This window comes from Cryptotermes secundus, unplaced genomic scaffold (assembly GCF_002891405.2).
Source record: "Cryptotermes secundus unplaced genomic scaffold, Csec_1.0 scaffold73, whole genome shotgun sequence".
Taxonomy (NCBI): Eukaryota; Metazoa; Arthropoda; class Insecta; order Blattodea; family Kalotermitidae; genus Cryptotermes; species Cryptotermes secundus.
This window is the reverse complement of record NW_019738871.1, coordinates 2,717,744-2,745,655: the sequence shown is the minus strand read 5'-3', so window position 1 is coordinate 2,745,655 and position 27,912 is coordinate 2,717,744. Positions and strand designations below refer to the sequence as shown.

At 41.6% G+C, this 27,912-nt stretch overlaps 2 protein-coding genes across 4 annotated transcripts in view; one reads left to right on the top strand and one right to left on the bottom strand.

Annotated features, from left to right (window-relative positions):
* Positions 1–10,362, top strand: part of LOC111871047 (histone deacetylase 8) — a 22,201-nt gene extending 11,839 nt beyond the window's left edge. For both annotated transcript variants that reach the window (XM_023863787.2, XM_023863786.2), the window contains exons 5-9: positions 519–711; positions 3,505–3,677; positions 5,778–5,875; positions 6,691–6,796; positions 9,889–10,362. In XM_023863787.2, the coding sequence (XP_023719555.1) occupies positions 519–711; positions 3,505–3,677; positions 5,778–5,875; positions 6,691–6,796; positions 9,889–9,923 (605 nt within the window). In that variant the 3' untranslated portion in view covers positions 9,924–10,362. The remainder of the gene's footprint in view (positions 1–518; positions 712–3,504; positions 3,678–5,777; positions 5,876–6,690; positions 6,797–9,888) is intronic.
* A 977-nt stretch (positions 10,363–11,339) lies between these two features.
* LOC111871072 (lipase 3) lies at positions 11,340–25,895 on the bottom strand. Of its 2 annotated transcripts, none has more exons than XM_023863849.2 (9): positions 25,846–25,895; positions 20,332–20,480; positions 19,480–19,675; positions 18,705–18,819; positions 17,477–17,726; positions 16,794–16,952; positions 15,290–15,374; positions 14,084–14,226; positions 11,340–12,378 (listed from the first exon to the last, which is right to left on the bottom strand). In XM_023863849.2, exons 2-9 carry the CDS (start codon positions 20,425–20,427, stop codon positions 12,229–12,231), a joined length of 1,194 nt encoding a protein of 397 aa, XP_023719617.1. In that variant the 5' UTR covers positions 20,428–20,480; positions 25,846–25,895; the 3' UTR covers positions 11,340–12,228. The 2 variants fall into 2 exon arrangements, with proteins under 2 accessions (XP_023719617.1, XP_023719616.1); XM_023863848.2 differs by lacking the exon at positions 25,846–25,895 and adding an exon at positions 25,595–25,779.
* Positions 25,896–27,912: the final 2,017 nt, after the last annotated feature.

The window sequence follows — 27,912 nt, the reverse complement described above, 5'->3', positions numbered from 1 at the left end:
GGTGTGTACGTAGTTTTTTTTTTATCTTTTTCCCCCCTTTCTCCCCCCCCCCCCCCACACACACACACACCCATTATCACAGATAATTGACAGGTTGCTGTAGATTAAACATGATACTTATTTGGGATTACCAGATTTTTGGACTTTTGCCAATCATCCATTATTCTGAAGAACACAATGTTTTGGAAACTGGATCTGTTTCTATTGTCAGTTGAGGGAGTGGGAGACACCTGCTCTGTTGGGTCCATTAGAAACTGCTGACTTCAATCACTGGATGATGGATGAAGTCCAAAATTTTAGTAATCCCGAGTGTTACTATCGTCTGAATCCTTTAGAATCTCATGATATTTGTTAGTTCACATATACTCTTACTGAAATGAAGACTAGTAACAAATATTGAATGGAAAACCAGCCTTCAACAGTGTGTTACAGTTTTTCCACGTAACACAACATTTTGGGTTTCGAGCTGACAGTAGAGCTGTTGGATTTCTGCCAATGCTTTGATCATGTTGTTGCAGGGAATGGAGTGGAGAATGCCTTTGCCTTCACACCACATGTTCTCACTCTCTCACTGCACAAGCATGAACCAGGTTTCTATCCTGGCACTGGGGGCCTGCTGGATGTGGGCTTGGGCCGGGGTCGGTATTACTCTGTCAATGTGCCACTCAAGGATGGTGTCAGGGATGACAATTACTTCACCCTCTTTCACTGGTAATAGTGTAGTTATTTATTTATTTATTTATGTTTTATGTAATGATTCTATTGTTATCTGAGCTTATAGTGTCAGATGATAGGATGTTGGTAAATAATGAATGGGAAAGGATTTGGAAGAAAGTGCTCTTGGTCTAATTTGAGGTAATATCCTGACATTATCCTGGAGGGACTGAGGAAAACTGCGAGAAATCTGTCAGGATAGCTAATGTTCCAGTCAAGATTTGAACCACTCACATATCAGACTCATTACCAGTGAAACTCGACTCACTTGATTCCCTGGTAATGCTCTTTTGCTCGTACTTTTGTCTGCCAATATTATGTTCTTATATGGAAATAAATAAATAAATATTATTATTGATAAATATTGTAATGTGTCTGGAGCAGATACCTCCATGGAAACGCAATAACAATGAACCGTTGCGTATAAAGTGCTGAAACAATGAACGCGTTTCCCCGGAGATGAACAACAGAAGGCCATTGAGTACCATCGGATGAGACGAAACACGTTACCGCCGTAATCTATAGAGATTGTTCCCGAAGCAACGGATTGCCGAACACGCGGGATCGAACCTTGGTGAGAGGTGTCCTCGACTGAGTCCGCATGACCCCTATATAAGCAGAGCTTAGGACATGTACTAGGTTATTGTTAGAGAACCGAGAGTCAAGCATCGAGGCAGAAGCCAATTGATACTACAGCTGATAACGATTGTAAAGAGTGTAAGAGTGAATATTCAATAAAGATTAGCTGAATCCGAGACCCATGTGAATTTATTTGTCGTGTGACATACCCAACATGTGACAATATTAATATAGTGTTTAAGTAATGTTATTTTAATATGTTAATTCTTATAGTAATTTTAACGGAACTAAAGAACAAACCACAATATGCAGAGTGTAACTGAATGGTGCAGACAAACTTTGGGCACAAGTTCCTCATACCAAAACATGAAAATATGTCCATATCAACATGTGTCTGGAAATGTTTAATTTCTGAGTTATAGCTGAAAGAGAACATTTACAATTAAGTGTTCAGAATGTCCTCCATGGGATTTAATGCACACCTTGACACGTCTCATCATGGACTGCCACATTCATTCATAGATGCCGGGGTAGTTGCAGATAGATTCTAAAGGGTTCTGACAATGGTGGACGACACACAGAATTACTTGGGTTTTGGACTTTTTCCATCATCTAGAATTCTAGATAATAGAGGACATGACGTTTTGGAAACTGGATCTGTTTCTGTCTTCAGGTGTGAAAGGAGGACACCTACTCAGTTGGGCTCCTTAGAAAGATCTAATCTCAATCACTGTCCATAACATGGAAGCATTTTATGCCATCACAGCATCCACATTTCTTTGGGATAGCCATAGTAGAACTCCAATTTACAGTCCCTTTGGGTGGCATTTCATTCAAATGCTAAATTAAGGAATATCCTTATAATCGAACACTGTTATTATTAACTTTGGATCACTGAAATTCAACACTAAATAACACTAATGAAGGGTCCGCTGTATATTCACTTCTCTGATCACATATGTAAGTACAGAAGTATATATCACTGTCATATTAACCTTCAGTGTAAAAGTGCATTCACTGTATGTCACAAAACAGGTAATTTTATTGATAATCCTTTGGACTCATGTTCAGAGGGTTCTCAGTTCAGATTTCAGCCTGAACACTGGCTAACTGACTCCTGTTTTTGATGGTTCTCCTCCATTCCTATAAGCACATACCAGGATGTGCTGCCTTCCAAATTTTTTCCATTCATTGTTTGTCTCTTGTCATACAATTTAACGCTATATAGTGTAGCTGCTGACATCACTGTAAAATAACCCACCAGTACTGCATGTCTCTCTTGGTGTCAGTAGATCCAGCATCAGAGAGTCAAGAAAGTTGCTTGTTTTGTTAAATCAAAATACAGTAAAACTTGGTTATAGCAACATCGGTTTCTGCGACACCTTGTCTATTGCGTCAAATATTCAATGGTACGAACTAATTCCTCATAAAGCAACTGTTTTTATACCTTGCTTAGTACGACATGCACAAATGCATCAACCTCGTATGTAACGTCATTTTCATTCCTGAATTTCTCTGATATGGACATTGAACATAATTTAGAAAGTGTGTATTGGGCAAGTAACAGGAAACAGATGAAGATAACTGATTACTGTACTCGTATCTAGGTACAGTAAGGCACAACAATTGATGTAATCTACTGTAATTTGGTGAGTAGGCCTACCTTTAATATACAGTATTAGTGCGGTGTGTATTGTCAGTGAAAAGCGCTGTAATATGTCTTTGATATTACACATTTGGGCAATTCCACGTTAATGTTACGTTAGTCTGTACTTAACTACATATTTCACTAAAAAATGCAACATTTTAACTCGGTTTTTGGTAGATTTTTACGTGACTAACATAAGGCTACTGTGGAAGTGCCCATTTAGGTTACAACAACATTCGTTTATAACGACACTATTTTTAGGTCCCTTTAATGACGTTATAACCAAGTTCTACTGCAATATATTTTTATTTAGCATAGTGTAAGATTCATTCCTTATTAAACATTAAACTCATGATAACACCATAAATTAGAGGCCATGGTGATCATACTGCCTTGAACAGGTGAAAAATGTTTTTCAACTTGTAGGATACATTTTTGGAAATTAATCAAGTAACGTAATGTAGGATCTAAGATTCTTACAGTGTTGGAATGTTTATTATTCTTCTATGAACTTTAGCTGATGCTCCAATTAGTATAACATAATGCCATTTGTGTCTTAACAGCATAGCCAACAAGGTTTGGTGTACATTCCGCCCAGATGCCGTGGTTGTCCAGTGTGGGGCAGACTGCATCAATGGAGACCCTGCATGTGCCTTCAACCTCACACCTCGGGGTATTGGTCAATGCGTCGAGAAAGTTTTGGCATGGAACTTGCCAACTCTGTTTTTAGGTGGAGGTACAGTTCAGTTGTAATATTATATTTGAGCATCCTGTTGCTTTAGTTGGGCACTTTATATGCAAGGGCTATTCAGAAAGTAACCACTGTTTATTTTAGGCAACTAATGTAGGAGTGGGGGAGAGCTTGTGCATGCGAACCATGACTCATTGTCTTGTAAATCATGACATAATTGGCCACCTAATGTTTGTCCTTGTGTCTGCAGAGTGAGTTTTTATGTGTCCTGCTACTGATAATCCTGCTAGCTGTAAAATTTGTGTTGTTATCAGCATTCTTCACACTAACTACATGAGTTTTGTGGAAATCCATTGTGAGTTATGTACAGTTTATCGTCAAACTGTAATGAATGGAGGAAATATAAGGCACTGGTGTAGAATGTTCAAAGATATATGGACGAACAGATGTTCACAGCGAAGAGCGAAGTGGCCAGCCAGCCATCCATAGTGAGCTATGATCTTGTTCAGAGTATTAACCCAAAAATTTGTGAAAGACAGGGCTTCACAATTTCAGAACTTTTATATGAATTTCCACAAATTTCACATACTGTTCTCTACGAGATTATCACAGTTAGCCTAGGCTATTACAAGTTTTGTGCAAGATGGGTTCCAAAAATGCTCACGGGTGCACTCAAAATACAGAGAATGCTTCGGCTATGATTTTTTAGAGCAAGACCACAAAGATGGCAATTAATTTCTCAGTTACATCATAGAGTAACAGGTGATGAAACCTGGGTTTCATTTGTGGATTTTGAAACCAAAGAACAGTCAAAGCAGTGGATGCACGCATATTTACCAAACAAGCTGAAAAAGTTTAAATGGATGTTTGCCTGCCAGAAAGCTGATGGCAGCTGTTTTCTGGGACAGGAAAGGAGTGTTTATGAAATTAATGCATTAAGGGAACACAATAATGTCAGAAATGTGTTGTGAAACACATAAAAACTGTGTAGGGCCATTCAGAACAAAAGGTTCGGAATGCTGACATCTGGTGTAGTGCTCCTCCAAGACAATGTGCATCCACATACAGCTGCTTGTACTTGAGCATTTCAACTGTCAGTTGTTTGACCACCCTCCTTACAGCCCTGATCTTGCTGCAAGTGACTACCACCCGTTTACATACCTGAAGCACTGATTGAGATCACAACACTTCAGTAATAATGAGGAGTTGATGGAAGGTGTCAAAACATGGCTGAGCTAACAGGTGGCATACTTCTTTGACGAGGCATACAAAAACTTTTTCCCCAATATGACAGGTGGCTCAATTTTGGCAGTGGCTACATTGAAAAGTAACTGAAGTATGTACATGTTTTTTATATATAATAAATTCTTTTTTCTGTTAACAGCTCAGTGGAATAGCCCTCATACGTAATAAAGTCTTGTAAATGCAGCATTATGTATATTACGTTGATGATCAAATATGCCTGATGATGGCCTCATATGACCAAAACATTTTGTAAAATAATAGGAAAAGTATATTACATGGTGAAGAAAGCAGTCTTCTGGGATGTGGCGCCATGTAGATTGTGTTAACTGACATTTCAGAGGAACGTATCACCTCCATCTTCAGGGTAGAAGAAAAGAAATCCATGAGTGAACCAGCGTGAGCAGGTGCAACAGACCGAGTTCATCCGAAATGTCAGTTAACACAATATCTACACGGTGCCACATACCAGAAGACTACGTTCTTCATAGTCACTGCTGTGAAAACCTCAAATCTTATATATTACATGGTGTTTAACCAATAATGTCTGAAGTGCAGGATTTACAAGAATGTTATGTATACATATCACAGTTCAATTAGGAGCCAGGATAGCCCACTCAGTATAGCAGTAGATTATGGGTTGGATGGCTGGGGTTCAATTACTGGCAGGGGCAAGGGAACTTCCTATTCTCCACAGCATTCAGACAAGCTGTGGGGCCCATGCAGCCTCCAGAGTTAAGAATACTGGCACTACACCTCCACTCCACCATACATCTTCATGGTGTAGTGCTTAATTATTTAAGTACAGGGACATTTTTACCTTTATCACAATTCAGTGTTATTGAGAACCTGAATGTCTTGTGTGTTCCCTGCAAACATTACATATATGTGTGCATCTTCCAGGGGGCTACAACCTGCCAAATACAGCTCGTTGCTGGACTTATCTCACTTCCATCATAGTAGGTTTTCAGATTCCCGCTTCAATTCCAGACAGCAATGAAGTAAGTACCCAGAAGTTGAGACTGCAGTTATTTTAGATTTGACACCGTGTAGTTTAGTAAATGGGTTTCTCTGAACTTTTGCAACTTATCTGCCAAACTTTACGGTTGTCACATTGTATAGGACAATGATTGGGATACCCACTGTTGTTGGTACCTCAGATCTCACCTAGACATTGGTTTGCTCTATTTTGAATGTTTAACTGTTACACAGTTGAACAGTTTGTGAACTTCTGCCACCATCATGATGGCTTGTACTGCACACTTCCTTTGACGTAGTGATTGAGTGATAGTGATTGAGATTAACTCTTTCTAAGGGGCCCAACTGAGTAGGTTCTCAGGTTCTCACCTCAAGACGGAAACAGATCCAGTTTCTGAAATGTCATGTCCTCTATTACCTAGAATTTTGGACGATGGGAAAAGTCCAAAAATCCAGTAATTCTGTGTGTCATCCAACATCATCAGAACCCTTTAGCATCTATTGTATGTACTTTGTTTTGTATTGTTGCCTTTATGTTATAGTCTTTCCTTGTCTGTATCAGTGTAAGATCTGCTGCTACCAGGTGAATACCCAATTGCAGTATAATAATAATAATAAAGCAAGTAAATCTGACCCTGACTCTGACTCAGGCTTCAGTACGCGCTTTGAATGTCTCAGTTTAATTAGGTCTGTGGTATTGCATACTAGGGGCCGGTTAATCCTCTCTTTAGAATTGTGGAGGGCAAGGAACTGGTTCATTTTCAAAAGCCGAACCGGTTTCAGAGTGTAACATGACATTCATATTTTGACTGGTACAGTATGCCATGATGTTTTGCAGGATTTTATGTGCTACAGCCCTGACTTCGAGCTGGACATCATACCTGGCAACCGATCAGATCAGAATACTGCTGAGGATATGAAGCTGCTTGCGGAAACAGTATGCCGTGAGTAATACTGCATAAGTCAAGGAGGTTCATGTGACTCTGGCTCTGGTGGAGAGATATGTCCTTTTTGTGAATTGACAGATTTTTCATAAAATTCCAACTGTAAACGGACAGATGTACAGATGGGAGGAGTGCTCGTCTTTATGGTGTAATCCATTTATCACTCATTTAGTTGTGACAGGCCTAAATTTGTTGCTGACTCTTGCTGGGAAATTAATGTAAATTTTCATCACAAATCTCCATAGATGAGCCCCCCCAATGGAATTTAAGTTATTGCCTGGTGCAGTACTGTAGTTAATGAAGTGTACCATTGGACACTTGCTGTGCATTGTTGCTGTAGTGATTGTGAGGCTATAGCTTACCTAAGATATCACCACCTGGGTGAATTCTTATGGAACCAAGGGACTTTTATGATGCCCCCATAAATAAAGTCCTACATTTCATTTGATTAATAAAGGGTTAATCCAAAGGGGAAGCACAATAGATCATTGAAGGTTGCGGTACGAGGGCCGATTTTTATGGCCCACTACTCATACTCATTGTTGCTGTAGAAGGAGGCATGGTTCGTTTTTTGTGTTACTTAATGATACTCACTATCTCAGACTGAAGTACATTGACTGGTAGGATGGTAAATGGATGTTGAAACGGAAAGGATTTTTAATGAACTGTTTAGGACCTAGTTGAAACAGTATCCCAACATTTGCCCAGAGGGACAGATGAAAGCCATGAAAAACCTCATTCAGGATAGGTGAAGTCCTGGTCAAGATTTGAGCCAAGCAACTCCTGAATACATTTCAAGATACTAACCTAGCCAGTTACTTGGTTTTGCCTGATTAGTTCTATAGCTGACAGCGCCATTTCACTGAAGTGTCATAGCATCAGATGAGCTGAGGTGATAGTCATGAATGGTGGATAAGTCAAGATTTAGATGGCTGTCCTGTAACTCAGGTGGTTAGTGGCACTTGAGCAGTTTCTATTGCTCTTCAGTATTCTCCCAGTTTCCATTCCAGCTGTGCTCCCTGCTCATCTGTCTTGAGGGGCCTGTATGATGGGCCCTTTTTAGGAGGGCTGCAACACTGAGGGACTCTTGCATTATCCTACAATTAGAAGAAAGAAAGAACTTGGATGAAGATGGTTATGGGAGACTATTTGAAGACATGCTCTCAATATACAAGGATGAAGAAGACTATGATAACTCTGAGGTCGGCCAGTAACTAGGAACATCCTGAACACAAGCCAGGAGTGTTTCCTGCATGTTCACTGACCATAATTCATTGTCTTTATGAATTATTTCCTGTCTTTAAGCCAGTACATTCCAGTTACTTCTTCATGAACGCTTCTGTGGGATCCAGTTCAGTATTATTCTCTCTTGTATGTGCCAGTCTCCTTCTGTGAGGCTGTTGTAATGGATTGGTTATACCAGACTGAGTGTTGAATGAAATATGAATATTAGAGGGAATTGGAAATACTTGAATTAAATTTGTAAATAAAAGAATATCAGTGAAACTTATTACATCACATTTTAAAAATGCTGGAGTCCTCAGCTGCAACAGTAAGTTTACAAGTGAGTCAAGCAAGAATACTTGCTCATATTCAACCTGTGTAGAGTGTTACCACTGTACCAACCTGCTAGGTGTAGCAGGTGATGACATAGTGTTAGAAAATGGGCACAGTGGAGTGGCATGGTGCACAGTATACCATGGTTAATGGACATAATGAGTGCTGAAGAATGGAAATGTGAAGCATATAGGATTGAGGAAGTTGCTATGTAACATGCACAGGGCTTTTTTTTTTATTGCCTCCATACCGCTGTGAGTTACATCAGGTTGAATTTGTGTGGGATTAGGTGAAGCATCCACTATACTACAAGCCAGAAGGTCATGTTTTCGAGTCCTGATGATGTGGATTTCTTTCAATTGACCTAACCCTTCCAGCTGCGCTATGGCCCCGAGTTCAACTCAGCCTCTAACAGAAATGAGTATCAGGAATCTTCCGAGGGGGGGGGAGTAAATGGCGGCTGGCACATAATGCTGACAACCTTACTGCCATCTGTGAGTCGATTGTCTAGATAATGTGGGAGCCTCAATGTCTCAGAACCCTATGGGCCTCCATGACCTGTTATAGGGATAGCTTTAGATGAAGCATCATGCAAGCATGAATAACAAAGGCTTGAAAGCAAATGGAACGGAATGTTCTGATAGTCGGACTGTGGATGCTTTGCACAATTACATGCAGTATTTATAGAAGATCCAGTACAGCAAGCCTATCATTATCCAGTTATGCAACACTTTCTCAGACTACAAAACTTCAAGCAACAGGGAAGGTGATATGAAGAATCTGTGACCACTTCTGTTAGGGACAATGTGATATTGCCAGGAAAGGTGTATAAGGTGCGCTGATAATGTGTTTCTTGTACATTAGCAAACTCTGTGAACATACAGAATTTGGTTGAGCATCATTGGTGTATTTGTTTCAGCATTAAATTCATAGCTCCCATGGACCGTGTGCATTCTTGTGGCTGTTGTTCATTCAAAGCACAGCAGAAGTATGTGGCGTAAACAACAGTGTAAACAACACAGCAAGCCACGAACAGACACAGACAATACTAAGAATCTCCTTTCTCAAGATAGACAGGCAGCACAAGATCAGCCACCTCCAAGAAAGACAGTAGGATAATTGACATGAACCTGCATGGTTTATAAATTTTAATCTTAAACAACAAAGTTTTTAAAAAACTTTAAAAATTTTAATACTTGGAAGGCTGCTGTGACTGAAAAGTTGAACATTGTGTACATTGTCTATTTCAGACATTATATGTGTATGTATATAATTTAACACCTATTGTAATAGTAGTTTCCGGAAAAAGTATTGATGCCCTCTGAGGATGATCTGTAGGGATCGAAACATGTAAGGACGATGAGTTTTCAAGTGATAGAACTTAAATAGTCACACTGGACGGTGTTGTTTTGGTCTTTGTAATGTGGCAACAGTATTGCTGTAAGAACTACAGTCTTTTCTAGAATCTGGACAATTGATAGGAGTTGGTTTCGGAAACAACGCTAACTGTATCCTTTATTCTGCATCTGTTACAGAAAACCTTGATAATATTGCAGAAGGAAAGGAGTAGTTTTATAACACCTGGACATCTGCAACCAGCAGGAAGATTCTTATGACTTTATAAACATTGAAGCCTGACTTACATTGGATTATTGTCACATATGGGTTTAAAGCTAAGATTACTCATATTCCTTAGTGTTTACACTTTGAGGACCATAGCAGGTTGCCAGTCCTGCCAGTAGCTTCATGACTGTAAGTCCGTGCACCCGATTGATTTGAAAACTTCAGTGGATGGGATTTTTCAGAGAACAATTGGTACCAAATAATTGGCACTGGTCTAACAGCAATCTGAAGTTATGTATGTAGATCGTCCCTGGCGGATCAATCCTGTCTTCTGATCTGCCTACACTATTTACAGAATGACAAGCTTCCTATTAGTATATTATTATTATATATAGGGCAAAAGTATTAAAGATGAGCAGCGACACACGCACAGGGAGCCTGCACAGAATAATACATGAACGGTGCTGAAAACAAGAAACCGCCGCTGCAGCACATGTAGACACAGAGCGGGTGTCCCTGTGATTTAAAACTTTAAATTTTAAACTGGAATTATAAAATCAAATTGACGAGTGTATGTTGGTGAGATTTTAAATAAAACTGACAGGCTGGTGTTTTAGATTTTGGATTGTGTGCAGTGTGACAGCTATGTAGTGAAAAATACACCTGATAATGGCCAGTTATGGCCAAAGTGTAGAGGAAGAAAAGACAAAGAACTACAACCAAATAAATTGTTGCATTCACGGCAGCATTTGTATTATTACATATAGAAACTTCCTATTGTATTGACAGAATCCATCTTGAAATTACTGTCCTCTGAAATGAAATGCCAAGTAATGTGGTACATAGGTAGGTACCCTCATTTCAGAGGAATCTGCTGCCTGCATCTTCAGGGTAGAAGAGTGTGCCATGTGGTTAAGAATGGTCTTGCTGCAGAGGAGGAAGGACAGTCCAGGGTTGTGAGTGAATCAAAAGGAACCAGGGACTGTGCAAAGGGCAGAGGACAAGGAGGGAAATTTTAGAAACAGGAGGAAGAAGGTTGGGTAAATGAGTAAAAACACATTAAAATAAAGATAAATCAAAGAGGAGGTGCAGATATAGAGAGAAGGAAGTAGAAGGAAAGAAAAGAGGTGAGGAGGACCAGAAAAGGAAAGGAGACCCTGTAAAGGGCAGTTGTTACTGACCCTGGAAGAGCAGTTGCCTGTGGCTGGCAGTAGTCCAGGAAGTAGCAGTTGTCAGGATCTTAAACCCAGCTTGACTTCGGAGATTTTTTGTTATAACCACAAAATGAGATGCCTTAAGTGAAGTCCAGCACTTCGCTGCAACACTTGTAGTGGACAGTTTTAGAGTTGCTGGCGATTTTCAACCAGTTTCATTTATGTGTTAACGCAGATGACAATTTTAAAGTAATTTGGTGAGTCACATGTTTCTATGTAACATCATTTTTTATTTCAATAAACTGATTTGTTGTTCAGTTATGTGAAGTATAATGTATTAAAAGTGCAGTAAACCCTCCTTATCACAGACCCAGATGTAATGGACAGTATCTGACAGGGCAAGAGACTATGCATTAGCAGCTTCAACTCAAGAGGATTTTTGGTTTTGTGGTTAGAAAGAACTCCAGTGTAAAAACCTTTATGTAATCACACTGTGTTTCTGTGTTTAGTGTGTATATTGGCTATATATCCTGAGGTGTAATTCCATGAATTCCACGGTTATAGTGGACATAGGTGATAATGCACACTGTCCCCCCCTCCCACTACTGCATAATAATAAGGGTTTATTGTCTTCTGGGATGTGACGTCATATTGAAAGGGGGAAGTTTGATCTTTCAGAGGAATATGCTGCTTCCATCTTCAGGCTCAAAGAAAAATCTAAAATATGTAAGCCAAGCTAGAAAGCAGCAATCTGCTTGCTGTTTGTTTCTCACTCACTTCCATATCGGCATACTTTTCAACCCCAAAGATTGAGGTAATATGTTCTTCCGTAACATTGGTGAACTTATACTTGTCTGCATAGCATCACATCCCAGAAGATAGTACTTTTCATAGTCACAGCTGTGATAACCTCATTTTTTTTCTTTGTTAAGATATAAAATTCTTGAGCTCATTTGTTAACCCAACAGTTGTGTAGGCAGTTTTTCAGAATCTGTCAGTTTTCCAAATTCAACCTGTGTTAAGTTGTACAGAAAGTCTGTGTCACAACATTGAGGGTGACAACCCCAGAATGGCTTTGTGGTTCCTGCCAGTTGATTGCTGTTCCCATTACCCATATGCATTCTGTAGAACTGCTCAACCAGAACCAAATTCGCTTTGTCAGTATTTGCTCATAAGTTCAAGAATGTGGTCATAAACCAAGGTCTTAGCATCCTTCCCCCACAAGAAGTCCAGGTGGTTAAATTGCTTTAGTGGCACCCTGAAGGCGCCAACAGGATTTGGGAGTTGTTTGAATAACTTCATGATATCCTGCAAACAGAAAGCGCTGCCTCAATGAAATGGTTCCAGAGCCATTTGCAACTCAATACCTCTTCCTCCATTTCAGTGTATGGTGTAGGTCCCTTATATTTGTTATCCAAATCTAGAACACTCCAGTGGGAATACTTCACCAAACAGGTTGGTCTGGAGTTCTGTTTGGGATGTACTTCATTCAAATCTTGTCTGAGACATTGGCAATCCTCACTGAGATTTTCATGGTCATCCTCAGTCTTTTCAGGAACCAGGGTAGATCAGTCTGTATTGCGACCGGCCATGACCTGAACAACCTAGGGATTCAGGTTCGATTGCTGGGAGGGGCAGTAGATATTCTCTTCTCCACAGATCTGGGACTGACCTGAACAATGTAGGGATTCAGGTTGGATTGCCAGGAGAGAGAATAGATTTTTCTTTTCCGCAGATCTGGAACCTACCTGGGCCTCTATCTAATGTATGAAAGTAAAGTTGACCCCATGCTTAACTTGTTAAGCATTATGCCATGAAGACATATGGAGGAATGGATATATAGATCCATGTATTCTTGACATTGGCATTAGTTGGAGGTGAGTGGTCAGCTTCACACCCCAACAGTGGCGGCTCATAGCTAAAATTAGTGGGGGTGCTGCTCCAGAAGCGCACAGTTCCATACAGAGATTTGGCTACTGACATTAAGCTTAAGGATTATATATTGTATTGTACAAGTATAAAGAAAGAATTAAAGAAAAAAGTACTCATTATATAAATGTTATCGATAATATCATGTGGAAATTGGGGGTGCTGCAGTTCCGCAGTGCCTATACATGGGCCGCCCCTGCACCCCAGCTGCTTTACTCCCAATGCCCATTACGTAGGAGACCAGAAGAGCCCCAGAACTGGTCTGGAGGACATGGAGAGGAGAGATAACTTGCCCCTACTGGGACTTGAACTCCTACCCCTCAGCCGCCAAGCCCATAGCTAGTCACTATACTGACTACGCTATCCTGGCTGTAATGTATACCAGGGCAAGGCAGCTGGTATGTCAAGCTGACCGCTCATCTCCACTAGTGACAACTTTAAGACCGCATGGATCCATAAATTCACTCCCCCATACATCATCATGGTGCAGTGTATAATTAATTAAGTACAGAGACAAAATTACCTTTACTGTGTTTTTTCGGTTTCCTTTCAAACCATTTCCGTCATTCTACCATACGATGTTACACGCTTTAGATACTAAAAGCCCTGTAAAATAATCCACAAGCCAGACAAACTGCACCACTGCAAGAGAGTGGCAACATACATGGAAGTTACAATCACACATCACACCTCTCAAGAACATAAATCACGAGGTTTTGTTTGCACTGCAGAATGACTCTAACAAGGGCTTTTCCATAAAGAAAACGTACAGGAAAACCTCTAGAGGCGGGGTTTGTTAGCTTACTGCAAAGAAGATGGAGACTGTCAAGGTGTAATAGTGTAGCCGGACTGAACCTGTACTATTAGTTTGCAGATTATTATGAGTATACTTATTTTGCGCTACTCTGTATTAATATTTTGTATGCATGCTTATTTTTTCAGCTTTTTTTTTTAAAAATATGCAGAAAGGGCCAGATGTCTGGGTTCCTTCTCTCACTTCTGTTCACATTCATGCACACACAGCAGAGTAAGAATTATAACACGATAACTTTTCAAAGTACAGTCCAATTTAAGGCACACTTACCGTATGGGAAGAAAGGGAGTCATGGTCACTGTAGTGCAGAGAAATGGGCGCCTTCAAATTGTCCAGTTTGTAGGCGGGGGGAGTCTCTTTGCCATAGAGTCGGCTGTTCTCGTATGGTCCGAAATCAAACTGGCAGAACCTCTCTTTATGATGGGGCATGAAGTCACAGGTCCAGCAAGGAAACACGTATTTTAGTTTTTTAGATATTAGACAAGATTCATTTTAGCAAGTATGAAACATTATTTCATCAGTAAAACTATTTATATAAATTAGGTGGAACTTTGCATTACCCCAGAACCCTAACCTTATAACTAAGTATTTACCATTGTTTTCACAAACTTACTGCTTCAAATCGTTAACTGTAACCTTGACTAACTCTTATCCAGTATAGTTCAAACCTCCTTTGGATTTTTGGAGAACTGGGACGTTTCATAAACGAAAATATGATGATACATGCCCCACTTCCCATCAACACATGTAGTACCTAGGTTGTATTGAAAACAGTTTCATTTTCTGTTTTTAAAAATAACTGTGGCTTGAAAATATCTGCATATAGTTGTGTTCTATAACTGGGACTATCCGCCAATGCGGGCTACCATTTTGCCATGTAAGTCCAAATTAGGGAGGTTTTCTGTAGTTTAATTATATAATGAATGAGTTTAGAGATAACTAACTTTTGCCCATTCAGTATGCTATATTCAGTACTGTGATTAATAAAAGGATTTTATTTGTGTCATTATAAATTTGGGAATGAAATGACCAATGATGCATTTGACTCTATGGAATGAGCGAGCAGTTTACATAAAGAACTGTGTGAGTCATACAGATCAGGTGGTTCTGAGGTAGTGAAATGTAGGAACGTTCTGTGGGCTCGACATACACTTTGGATGGGGAAGATTAGGAATTTATGCAGTATTTTTGGTGGACAAATTTTTGAGAAGTGTCACTTGTTAGATCTAAAATGAGATAACATAAAGACGGATGACAGAAATGGTTGGTGCACATGGAACTTTGACAGAGCTTTCCCAGAATCATGAACGATGCCCAGGATTGCTTATTGGTTGTGTTGAGCTTTCAGGACGTGCTACCAGAGTGTCCAATAGAATTCGATTTCATGGAAATTGGTTGAGATGGCTTGCTGCCATAGGATGACCTCTGTGAGAACCCTTTTGGTTCTGTAACTGCAGCTCCACTGTGGTTACTTACCTGACTTAATCAACTGCGCATAGTGCAGAAATGTTTTGACTGAAGCTCCGGCAGGAGTGTGGCCCAGGATGGTTGGTATTACAGACTGCAATAAGACAGTTACTAAGAAAAGTATAAGTAAGGTCCTTCTTAATCTCCTGTGATAATCTAAGGTTTGAACTGCCTGTAGCGGAGATGGACACACTGCAGTCAGCTATAATTTTCTTGCACAGCAGCACACACAAAAGGGACCTTTGAATTTTATATACATTCGTACCTTGGACTTACAACTTGATGCTTTCCTGAAAGTGAGTCATGAAGTCCAAGTATATAACGTGGGACATAAAAGAGTTATGTTTCTAGAACTCCAGGCTTAGTCTCATTTTGCAATATTTTAACCCATTTTATGTTATAATTCTATTTTTATATTTTAAAATAAATACATGGACATTAAGTAATGTAGTATTACACATTTAAATAGTTAAAAATAAATATATTAATATTTTGTTATGGGTCGTTGAGAGTTATGATTCGAGCTGGCAGAACGTTTAGAAATATTATAAACAAATACATACACTTTATGAAGATCCACCATCCCCAGCACCATGTCGAATTCAGACAGGAGAACTGTGGTTATGGGAGAGTTTTGAGTTCAGGTTTTGAGTTGAAATCTGAAGCATAAGTGTAATAGGTGTTAACATAATGGGATTGTAATTTTGGAAGTCTTAGGTCGAGGTACAACTGTGCTTTAATTTTATCACAAAAATGTTTACATGGGATCGGGTATAGTGATGGGCTGATGGCTGGGGTTCGATTCCTGGGAGAGGCAAGAGGTTTTTCTCTTTTCCGCATTGTCCAGACCTGTTCTGTGGCCCACCCAGCCATCTGTGTAATGGGTATCTTGGGTAAAGTGGCCAGGACATGAAGCTGACCACTTACCGCAATCTAGTGCATAGGTTAAGAATGGCAGAGCTATACCTCCACTCCTTTATATTCTCCGTCGTATCTTGCTTAATTCATTAAGCACAGGGAGGGCCAAATATACCTTTACCTTTACAGTGATTACATACACCAAGCAGGTTGGTGTAACTTCAGTCTAGACTTTTATTCATAAGGTGCTTGGTTCCAAACCCGGCATCAACATAGGCTATCCTGGCCAAGATTTTACACGGTTGTCCTCAGTCCCTCCAGGCAAATGGGTATATCTCTCAGGCCACTACAGCAAACTTTGAAATTCCTTTCAATTCATTATTGACCAATCACCCAACCATTCAACACTAAACAGTCTGAGATAATGGCAACATCGTAAAATAATTGCCCGCGGAAACTGCTTCATACTCTGTCACTGTATATACAGGTAGCAACCATAAGGCTCCCTTTGCATGAGGGAAATGGCATGTCTTAGCAAACCACTAATCAGTAGTGTTGCTGTGTGGAAAAGCTCCATTAAAGTCAGTGGTTACTAAGACGTGCCACGGACGGTCATCGAAAAGGAGTCCAAGAGTTGATGAACCTCAGAACTTACCGTGTTTAGCTGTGCACTGCCGAACCCACCAAATGCGAGCAGGATGTTCCCACAGATGGTGTTGGCGAAGGCTGTGTCCCTGCATAATTGGCGGCCAATCTCGATAGAAACATCTGAATTTGGCAGGATGCTGAACATGCCAATATTCCTCATGGTTCTCTATGAAACACAAAAGATAATTACATTATTTGTCTGATATGGGCAGCTTAGTGGAGACCCAGCTAGTGCCTCCTTCGTTTCTTGCTAATCAGTCAGCCAGTTGTTTGGTTGATGGGTCACATGAAACATATTTGACTGTCGTTGCTATCAGCATACACAAATAATCTCATACATCCCTGTATTCACATGCTGCAAATTATGTGGGGGTAGCGGTTTAATACCTGTAGATAACGTCTCTACATTAATTGTAACTGAGACCATGTTAACTGAAGAGTTGTGTCTTCTGAAACATAACACAGTGTAGACTTATGAAAGCCAACCAACATTTCGCCTCAATCTTCAAGCTCTATGAGTAACCCAAGCAATAATCAAGATAAAGTAGGTAGCTAGTAGTTGCTTAACTACTCAAGAAATTTCAATCATTATATGGAACCTCAGTTTGCCATTAAATGAACAGGAAAATGGTCAAGGTGGACCTGTTTTGCCTCGCCTTCTCTTCATTATTTGATACTGTCATGACATACATAGACTGCGTCGAATCCTCCAGCCAGGACGAAGTCCCGCAATGGATTTGTTATATGTGATGTGAAGGCCACAGGAGCAAGGCTGAACATGGCGCGGAACTTGCTGTTGTACTGTGGCCGCTCTGACAGGAGGACGTAGAACATTGTGGTGCCCATGGAGTGGCCAATATAGTACAGCTTGTTCTCACCCGTCTTGTTCAGAATGTAGTCCACCACTGCAGGCAAGTCATAGACCCCCATTTCATGCCAACTGCAATGCACAGACAAACGGTATTAAATGGGAGACTGCGAGTAGTTTGCTTTGTGAGATCCTGCCTGCTGTGAGAGTGTTAAGATATAAATGTGAACCTACCCCCCCCCCCAAGGGATACAGGAGTCTTAAATGAAAGGCTCCAAGTATTCTTGATCTTGCTGGAAGGTAGAAGTGATTGGTAAATGGCGATATGCAGCAGATTTTCCCTCTGGAAGTGGCCATCTAATTACATGGATGCATACCCTACTGGGATGTATGAATTCTTCCATTTTCTCATTATTCCTTCTAATATTCTTGTGTGCCATCAATACCATTCTGCATTCATCTTTTTTGTTATCCCCTCTGGCCCCCTTAAGAGTCGCGATTGCTCGGTCGGTATAGCTACGGCATGGACTGCCGGCTTCGATTCCCGATAGGGACGAGAGATTGTTCTCTACTTCATAGCGTCCAGACTGGCTCTAGGGCCCACCTACCCTCCTATTAAATGAGTACCTGGAGGTGAAGTGGAGGTGTGAAGCTGACCACTCACCTCCATCTATTGCCAAGGTCAAGAATGGAGGAAGTATCTCCATGCTCCAGTACATCTTCATGGCATAGTGCTTAATTAATTAAGGACATGGACAACTTCATCTTTACCCTAGCTCTCTTGGCACGCTAACCACCCCCTAACATGCCATTTCCACACAAGTGTTCACAACATCTGTGTGTTCCACACAAACGTTCCTCCTCTTCTAGGGCCTTTTACTTATTGTGGCTTTATGTGTATCCGTCTACATATTCTGCTTATCTAATACACCTTCTGCCTGCCTATACACTCTCTGATTACCTTTACACCTGCTTACCTTTTCACCTTCTGCCTACCTATACATTCTCTGGTAATGTTTATGCCTGCATACCTACACCTTCTGCTTACTTATAGACCTTTACACCCTCTGCTTACCTTCACACATTCTACTTATGTTTACATCTGCTTACCTGAAGTCCCAGAATTTTTTCCCCTTGCTAGTGAATTTGGCATGCCTCCTGGAATAGGTGTTGCCCCGTGCATTCCCCAGCCACACGTCGTAACCCGCATCTGCCAGTACATAACCTGAAACAAGTGTTGTGCAGTGGCAAGTCAACAAACAACATGGCACTCTGAGAGGACCTGCCGTAAGAAGTCATAGGTAAAGTCTATTTGCTTTGCCAACCAAGTCATGTCATACCGTGTGTAGGCAACCTATGAATGAAGTCTTCTCTAAATATGTATGAATTTTCCACCACCTGGTCAAGCTGGCTCCTCGCTCGCGGATTTTTCTACCCTGAAGATGGAGGGGATAAGTTCCTCCAAAACGTCGGTTCACACAAGATCTGCACGGTGCCACATCCCAGAAGACGGCATTCTTCATAGTTACCACCGCGAAAACCTCAAATCGTAAAGAGGAACTTTTGTCCTGAGGCTTTCGGGAGTGAAATGCAATGCACTACTTCAGCATTCGGGAATCGCCGGGTGAAATGTTAAAGGTTTTCCATAATTTCGGTCAACACTGCAGTTGCCCCCTTTCGGGTACTTTGCCTTCTATGAGATCTACATTTATATGAGCTTCCATCCTTCCCCCAAGACATTTTCTTGAAGACAGCAACTTAAGTGGTTGGCGAAATATTAGAAAATCTCTAACATTCTAGGCCATGTGCTCCCGATAGCCGAAGCCATGCAACAGGAAGTGAACAGAACAGTGATGGGAAAGTCAGGACCCCGCTGTTGGCATACCGAGAGCCTTGTCCGGCCCGGTGATGACCCAGTCTGCCGAGCTGCTCAGGACGCCGTGCTGCACAATGACACATCCTTTGTAGGGCGCCTCACCGTCGCGACCGCGGGGGATGCGGTGCAGGGTGAGGAAGTAGCCGTCAGCAGTCAGCACTGTGTGAGTCTCCGCACTGTAGCCATACTTGGTGATCAGCTGCGGCTGAAACACGACAAGCGTGCGTGCGGTCAATCTCGACCCCAGGATCCAGCGTCTGACTTGCTGTCTTACAGGCTTTCGCGTGAGGATGTTTGTGTGCCATGGATCCCGGCGGTATGTTTTTTTCTTTTCCCAGGGAGGAGCCGGGAAATCAGTTTTCCTAAGGGAGACACCTAGAAAATTCGCTTTCGGACTTACGTATAAGCCTCTTAAGACTAGTTTACTAAGACGCAGAAATAATTTATGCTTACTCTTCGACCTTGAAGTGGAAATAATACGTTCCTCCGTAACGTCTGTGAGAATCTTCCATACTTCCTCCGTGGCCGTTAGTTCATAAGCGAACTATACCGACCGAGCGACTGCCGCTTGTCGGCGAAGTTAATGTCAACTTTTGCGGATAGAGGGTGTCGCGTGGTCAGCACAACGGATTCCCACAGCCGGTAATCTCGGTTTTCTAGACCGGAAATCTACCGTACTACATGGCGTCATATCCCAGAAGATGGTGCTCACTATGCGGGGCTCGTACAGAGGCGTACCAAGTGGACCCATGTCACCCTACCCCACTTTGTTCTGGGTCTGAATTTCAACTTGCAGCCTTGTTACCCGTCACAGAGGCCTCTATTTACAGCTGCAGGTTCTAAGCGATGTCGTGTGCTTACTGTCGAGAGATGCGTGTCAGGGTTGTACTCCACCCTCTGCAACTGCAGAGCTGTGAAGTGCATCGCTAGAAGAACAAGACGCAGTAGACCAGCCATGGCTCGACGTTACCCACGAGATGCAGTCATCTCCCGGACAGGCGGACAGCTTCCTGCAGACATGAAATTCCAGGAGCCTTTATGTTCGTTATCACCATAACATAATCTGACTTTAAAGGCTAGGATCGTCAGTTTGAGTAGTTAAAGAAGAAGAGAGTCCCTGAGTGTAACAAACATTTATTGAAGTGCTGAGTCAGTAAAACCGCCTTATCCTCACGAGGCTGAGTGGACCCATTCCAGACCCACTACTTCTCAGAAAATCTGGTAGCGCCGGGAATCGAACCCGGACCTCTGGATCTGTAGGCAGGAACTCTGACAACTAGATCACAAGGGGGATACAAATACGCAAAATAATCGCTACTGGAGTTCATAGAATCCGCATGTGACCCACGAGGTCCTGCTCCATCTAGTGAAAGTTGGTGTCTGGTGTGCTGTAAGTGCAGGAAGGATTCTTGTGTATGTGTTTTTAGCGCAACAATTAATTTCGAAAGATGTAGAGGGACAGCATTTTTAACATCTCCTGTGATCTGTTAACTGTAACTATCGTACTCAATTCCTAACATTATACACCATCAGGCTTGCTGAATCATCAGCACATTTTGTATGCGCCCCATACGGGCCAACAAGGTAAAAATCAATCCTATGTAAGTTCTCAAGTCACATATTTGCTATGCTGTTCAAGAATCGTCTTTGTTTTTCTCACTTCCTCCAGGCAAATGCCATGCTTCACGCTGGTTACTTGCTTGGCTTATTCTTCAACCGTGAAGATGGAAGAGAACGTGTTCCTCCTAAACGTCGGTTGATTTTCAGTGGACTACGCGGCATTATGTCTCAGGAGATAAAACTATTCATAATCACCGCTGTGAGAACCTCAGTTCCTGCATCATGATGATGTCTTGAAATAGCGACGACCACTTTGGAAAGCCCTACCAGACTCTCTCGCATTTCATATAACTTCTACAACCGATACAGGGTCATAAAATGACTTACAAGACAACCAGCGGTTGTAAAGTATCAGTTCGCCATTTTACTTTCAAAATTCGGTACATGTTACACTTTTATTCTAATTGAAAAATTTATTGTTGTTACTGTAGCTGCAATAATTTGATGGAGGTGCCAAGTAAGTTGGCTTGGCAGTAACGTTTCTGATTTGTATTCTGTATGTGCCAGGTTCGAAAGTCAGCCGGCGCACCGACTATCCTGACTGAGGTTTTTCGTGGCTTTTCTAAGTCGTTTTAGGAAAACGCCTCGTTAGTGTCTTAAACTGGCCACCACCTTCCTTACACAGTCGTCCCAAGCATTATTATCATCCAAACATTCAACTCTATGTAGTATGAATTAAATACAACATCGTTAAATTAATTACAAATGAATGAGAATTACGGACCAGTGTCCTTCAGCAGTTGATTGTTGCTCAGCTGGTGAAGACCTTTATTGCCTTTCGTGGACCCCTCAGTATCATTACCGTGTTCACACAAGTCTACAAACGGCTCCTGTCCTAACCGAATTAATCTGCTTCAAATCTTCACACATTATTTCTCTAAGATTCATTTCAACATTATCTTTCTTCCATCCTCTGGTCTTCCAAGTAATATCTTCCCTTCAGGTTCTGCAAATAAAATTCTGTATGCATTTGTCATCTCATTTTTTCGTCACGAACACCTTCAAACTCTGCTGAACAAGAGGCAGCATTACAGCTCTGTGTTCATATGTCCAAATGCGGGCCGACTAGTGGCGCCGTTCCCCGAATTTAATCTGCGCTCCAGCTGGCCATTTTCCATTCCTCAGGAAGTCTGAAAGCAACACCCTGGCAAGAGTTCGAGGCCGTTTTTGTAACATTTCATAAAATGCTACATTTTTAATGATGAGGGGGTATTAACCTGGGAATAATTGTTGATATGAAGGATCACCCCTTGTAGGCAGAGTTGGTCTGGACACTGCGAAGCAGGGGAAAGTCTCTTGCCCCTACTGGAATCGAACTCTGGCCATAGTCCGTTGCTATACCGACTGAAGTGTAGGTACGACGTACCCTCACACGAGTTTCAAATTGGCAGGAGCCCCAGCAGTAGTCTCTTAGGGCGGTATCGCACTAGGCTGCCAACAGGAGGCCATGGCGCAGCTGCCAGCATCTCGGCCAAACTCGGTGTATTAATTTAGTAGTCAGGGCCGTGCTATAGCTCAAGCGGTTAGTCGCTGGCTTCACACAGCGGCGGCCCGGGTTCGATCCCGGGTCTGGTCAAGTGGGATTTGTGGTGGACGAAGTGACGCTGGGGCAGGTTTTCTCCGAGTACTTCGGTTTCGTTCCACCAATTGCTCCACAATCACCCTCACCTATCATCTGGGGCTGGTACAATAGGCCAGAAGTGGCCGCAGTACAAGGGACTTAGTCCCACTCCACTAGCAATAAAAAAAATTAGTAGTCATATATCGCACCTGGCATCTGCCTGGCAGCGCTGCCAACCAAGATGCCAAGTGATAATGCTGCTGGCATCGCTGCCACGAAGGCAAAGGCCAAATCAACATCACACGACAGTGTGAGGCCAGTCCATTGACGTCCGTGCGTGTATATGTGCTTGTGTGTATTTATATTTCCTTCAAACATGTCCAATTTCGACAGCGAAAGATTTATTATTGAAATTCAGTCCCGGCCATCTGGCAGCTGGACGCCATGGCATCGCTGTTGGTGTCGCTGCCATGGCAACCTAGTGCGATACCGCCCTTAACTGCTACTGCTGTTACGTTTCTGCAGGGAGCGTAGACTTCCGGGCAGCCACGTTGTGGACTGAGAAAATTGCATTTTATGAAACTGGAAGTTTAAAATTTGAATTGTAATCTAAATAATCGTGACACTGGTACGGAAATAGCTACGTAGCTGTACCTCCTAGAGGAGAAGGCAAGGCAAGCTGTGTCCAAGCACCAAGTCATTATGGTATGTGCGTAACGCACCGTGTTGTTCTACCTCAGGACAAGACGGGAATGTGTAATCAGTTTCAAGTTCCGGTCGATTTACTCACTGTAAAAAAAAGTATAGATATTCCTGTAACAGGCCGTGGAGGCCCAAAGGGTTGTGAGACGTTGAGGGTCCCACATTTTCTAGACAATCGGCTCATCGATGGCGGCAAGGTTGTCAGCCTTACGCGCCGGCCGCCCTTTACCCTCAAGAACATTCCAATTTACTCACTGTATTCAGTGAATATATCCGGTGAAGGTGGCTAAACGCTGACATCCAAACCTTGTATTCCGGAGGTATTTGCTTCATATTTCGGCCTTGGTATCTGCTGACCTGACTGCAGAGTTACGTGATGTTCCTCAGTCCCTCCAAGCTAATCACGAGACAGTACTTCAAAATAAGTTGCGACCGCTTTCTTTCACATCCTTTCCAATTCACTGGTCGCCCTTTAACGAGGGATGCAGTCCAGAAGCAAACGTCCCGGGACGGTGCGCCTCACGTTCCTTGTTGAAAGAAACAGCAAGAGACCCATCTCGGGCACTTCACAGTTTCGTACTTCTAAACGCGCGATTGCGCGACACAACTCCTGAAATTTACATACTTAAGAGGCAGACATTTCAACATCTAATAACAGGGAGGTCGGAAATTACACAACATCTTCAAGAGTACATCATACTTTGAGTCGACCACGTCACCGAAAGAAGTCCGGTTTGTTCAGCAAGGTCTCCGGTATGGCGGGTTTGGTTCCCGTCTTGTGTCTCAGATACAAGATAGAGATAACTATGAAGCATGCGGTCTTCAGGGTTGTAACGCCGTGTAGCTTAAGGACAGCCTGACGTTTCAGAGGAATATGTCGTCTCCATCTTCAGTACCAAAGAGTAAGCTAAGGCAATGAAGAAAGCAGTCTTCTGGGATTTGGCACTGTGTGTATATGTGGTGTTAACCGACGTTTCGGAGGAACGTATCGCCTCCATCTTCAGGGTAGAAGAAAATATATAAGCAATCTGCAAGCGTTACCGGTTCTCACGGTCTCTTCGCTTGCAGATTTCTTATATTTTTTCTTCTACCCTGAAGATGGAGGCGATACGTTCCTCCGAAACGTCGGTTAACACCACATATACACGGTGCCAAATCCCAGAAGACTGCTTTCTTCATAGTCACCGCCGTGAAAGCCTCAAATCTTACAAGCTAAGGCAAGTTTGCCGACTGCGTATGCTTGATTATTGCGTGGCTTACTCTTCCACCCTGAAGACAGGAGCAGTAATTTTCTCTGACGCGTCAGGTTCTCTCCGAAGTAGCGACGTTACAATCTAGAGGATTATACTGTTCAGTTTCTGGTATCTTTCTAATAATGACGTAAAAATTGATGTCACTATCTGATGATGACGCAGAACCAGAACTGTTTAGGCCTGACAGTATAATTCTTACATATATTCTTTGTATGTAAAGCCTTTAATGAAAATACACTCTAAAAAAATCCTTCTATGTTCGTGAAAATAATATTTGGTCCCTTTGAAAATAATAAACAAATTAATATTGCAGTCTTATGGGTTGTGACACCGTACAATTTTAATGTAAGTACCATCGTTACATGGTAGAAGGGTGAACTTCCGTCTCGTCTAATAACACCTTTATACCGTTCTTATTAACTGACTTCACTGTCCTTAATACACGCTCCAGGGCAGCGTCGCGGCTCACAAAGGACACCGGCGCGACGCCCTATCTAAACAGGCTCAGATAGCCTTAGAAACTGACGCGCTTCTGAAGCCACGGACACTCGACGCAACAGGCCTATAGGTTCAGCTCCTTCCAGCATCCTCAATACACTCATTTGTGCCTTGCTTAAAGATGCTATGACTAGCTCAGTCTACATAGTGTCGAATGTTAGGATGATTAGTCGGTGACGAATTTGAAAGGATTTGGAAGGAAGCAACCCTGGCTTAATTTGAGGTACTCTCCCGGTATTTGCCTGGAAAGACTGAGGAAAACCACTGAGAACCTCAGTCAGGATTATCGGTGTCCGAGCCACGATTCGAACCCCGCACATTCGAAACACAAATCATAAGCGTTATCGCTTCAAGCACTTGTCTCGGTACACCGTCGTTAAAGAAACCATAAATAATTCGAAATCAACTGATTTACTGACACTCGTTACTTCCCTCAGTCTCTTCAGAGGAAAGCTTTCAGAAAGCTACGATTATTTTGTTACTTACTTACCTCTCATTATCAACGCTGTATAATTTCTGGAGTTGAAACAGCGTCGTTAAATATGATAAAAATGAACTAAGTTAAATAACTTCTCTAGAGTACGGACCTAATGCTCTTAGGACAGCAAATCCATATGAATAAGCAACAGTTAAATATATAAGAGAACAGATTGAAATCTCTGTACAAAATATAGTAAAACAAACGAAAAGAATAACAAACAAACAAACAATTATGGTTCCCCGAAAATGGATCGAAATTACCTTGAGTTCTTCACTGCGCTCACTGAGATGCAAAATGAATCGGCTGGCATTTTATATCGATCTTGACGTAGAGATAGTAGTTATATGGAATGTGTCGCACCAGTGAAGCCATCAAGGCTTCATGACGACAATTATATGGAATGTGTCGCACTAGTGAAGCCATCACAAGTACAAGGACTTCATGACAAAAATTATGTGAAATGTGTTGCGATTGTGAAGCCATCACGCCTTCTTCTTTTCATCACAACAATTGTAAACGTACGAGTATTTATGACAGTCATCAGATTACAGAGCGTAACAACAATGTCTGAGAAGCCTTTGTTCTACATTAGTTCCCAACCGTGGGTCGCGATCCAAATCAGGCATGCAGATTCTCCTTTATGAATTTTAGTTTAATTATTCTTTAATTTATCTTAACCGCCATGAAACCATCACAGTGTTGCTTTGATAATTATCCTACGATTACCTGTAATTATCGTAATTACGATTGCAATCGTTGTACTGTTAACTACTATAATCATTGTACGTGTATTTGCAGTTAATTATCCCATTAAGTGTTTTGTATGTCAGATTTTTGTGGGAGGGTGTGGAGTAGGCAGATCTAGACATAGGTGGGAAGATAATATTAAAAGGGATCTTAAAGAAATATGATGGGATGGTATGGACTGGATTCAGCTGGCTCAGGATAGGGACCAGTGACTGGCCATTTTTAAAATGGTGTAGAACCTTCGGGTTCCATAAAATATTTGGAAATTCTTGAGTAGCTGAGCAACTGACAGTTTCTCGAGAAGGGCTTTGCTCCGTGGAGTTAGATTATTTAATTTTGAATTGTGAAAAGGGCCTTAGAGGTTCAGTCGTGGATCAGGAGAATCTGTTGGGGGCCATTGTCTTAGGTCTTCAGTTGGTCGTGTTGAGGCAAGTTATAGACTTCTCTTGTGACGTACACGGGTAAAGAATATTTTATAATCGATACAAAGCTGTGGATAAGTAAATACATCTCGAACATGGGTAAGGTAGGGTAAAGGTATCCCTGTAACAGCCCGTGAAGGCCCATAAGGTTGCGAGATGTTGAGGTTCCCACATTTTCTAGACAATCGGCTCACAGATGGCGGTAAGGTTGTCAGCCTTACGCGCCGACCGCGAAGTAAACAAATATCAGTTAAACTGGAAACAACGTATAAATGAGATACAGGATAGAACAGTTCCCAAATTAGTATACTTATATAATGCCAGAGGAAGGAGAGATATAGACTCAAAATGGCGTCAGTGCAGATTCATGACGTAGCAGGAAAGCAAATATATCTATCTTACTGAACGAATTTCGTCAGGAATCTTACAGACTATAATTCTCTCATGCCCGGGGTTGAAAGAAGTTGCAGACAGACAAAGCCTTTGTTCCTTTTAATTTTGTTAAATGGATGTTTATTTCTGTTGCTATTTTGTTCATATCGTGACTATACATTGGCAGTAATCTAAACAGGTTATGTAGCAATGCAAGAAAAACGGCCCAAGAATTACGACGTTGGTAGACTTACCTGTCGACCAGACTACACGGCGTCATATCCCAGGGGGCAGTTGTCTTGTAATAAAACTTTTATCGACTCTTTTATACGTGTTCTTTAGAAAGTAACAATCGAGCAGATGAAGAAGAAGAAGAAGAAGAAGAAGAAGATCGTGGAGATCGTGTCTGTCCGTCCGTTTGTGACCCAGTAGAAGCACCTAAACCTCTAGATTTTCTTTATATTTTGTCATGGAAAACTTTCTTAAAAGGTTTTGCTGCAATTCCGACTTTCGGCCATATTGATAAAGCCTGGTTTAGATAAATCTATGAGCTACGTTTTCCACATATCCCACAAACCACTTCAGAGACTGTACCTAAATCCTATATATAAGACTCCCTAAAAGCTGTCTGGAAATGCCGAATTTCAGCCATATTAATAATAATACCTAGTTACATAAGATCGTAAATAGATTTTCTATGTATGGCATAAACCGACCCACAAATTCTATTCAAGTTTTATATGGGAGGATTTACTACTTCATGTTTCATTATCCTTATTTTTAAGT

Bases quoted from the DNA above. Each gene is read 5' to 3' on its own strand.
- LOC111871072 (XM_023863849.2), bottom strand. From the start codon at position 20,427: ATGGCTGGTCTACTGCGTCTTGTTCTTCTAGCGATGCACTTCACAGCT. The intron at 17,727-18,704 runs GTAAGCAGATGT...TGTGCATTGCAG, and splicing joins AAAAAATTCTGGGACTTCAG to TTGGCATGAAATGGGGGTCT. The intron at 14,227-15,289 runs GTAAGTAACCAC...CCCATCATAAAG, and splicing joins TGCGCAGTTGATTAAGTCAG to AGAGGTTCTGCCAGTTTGAT.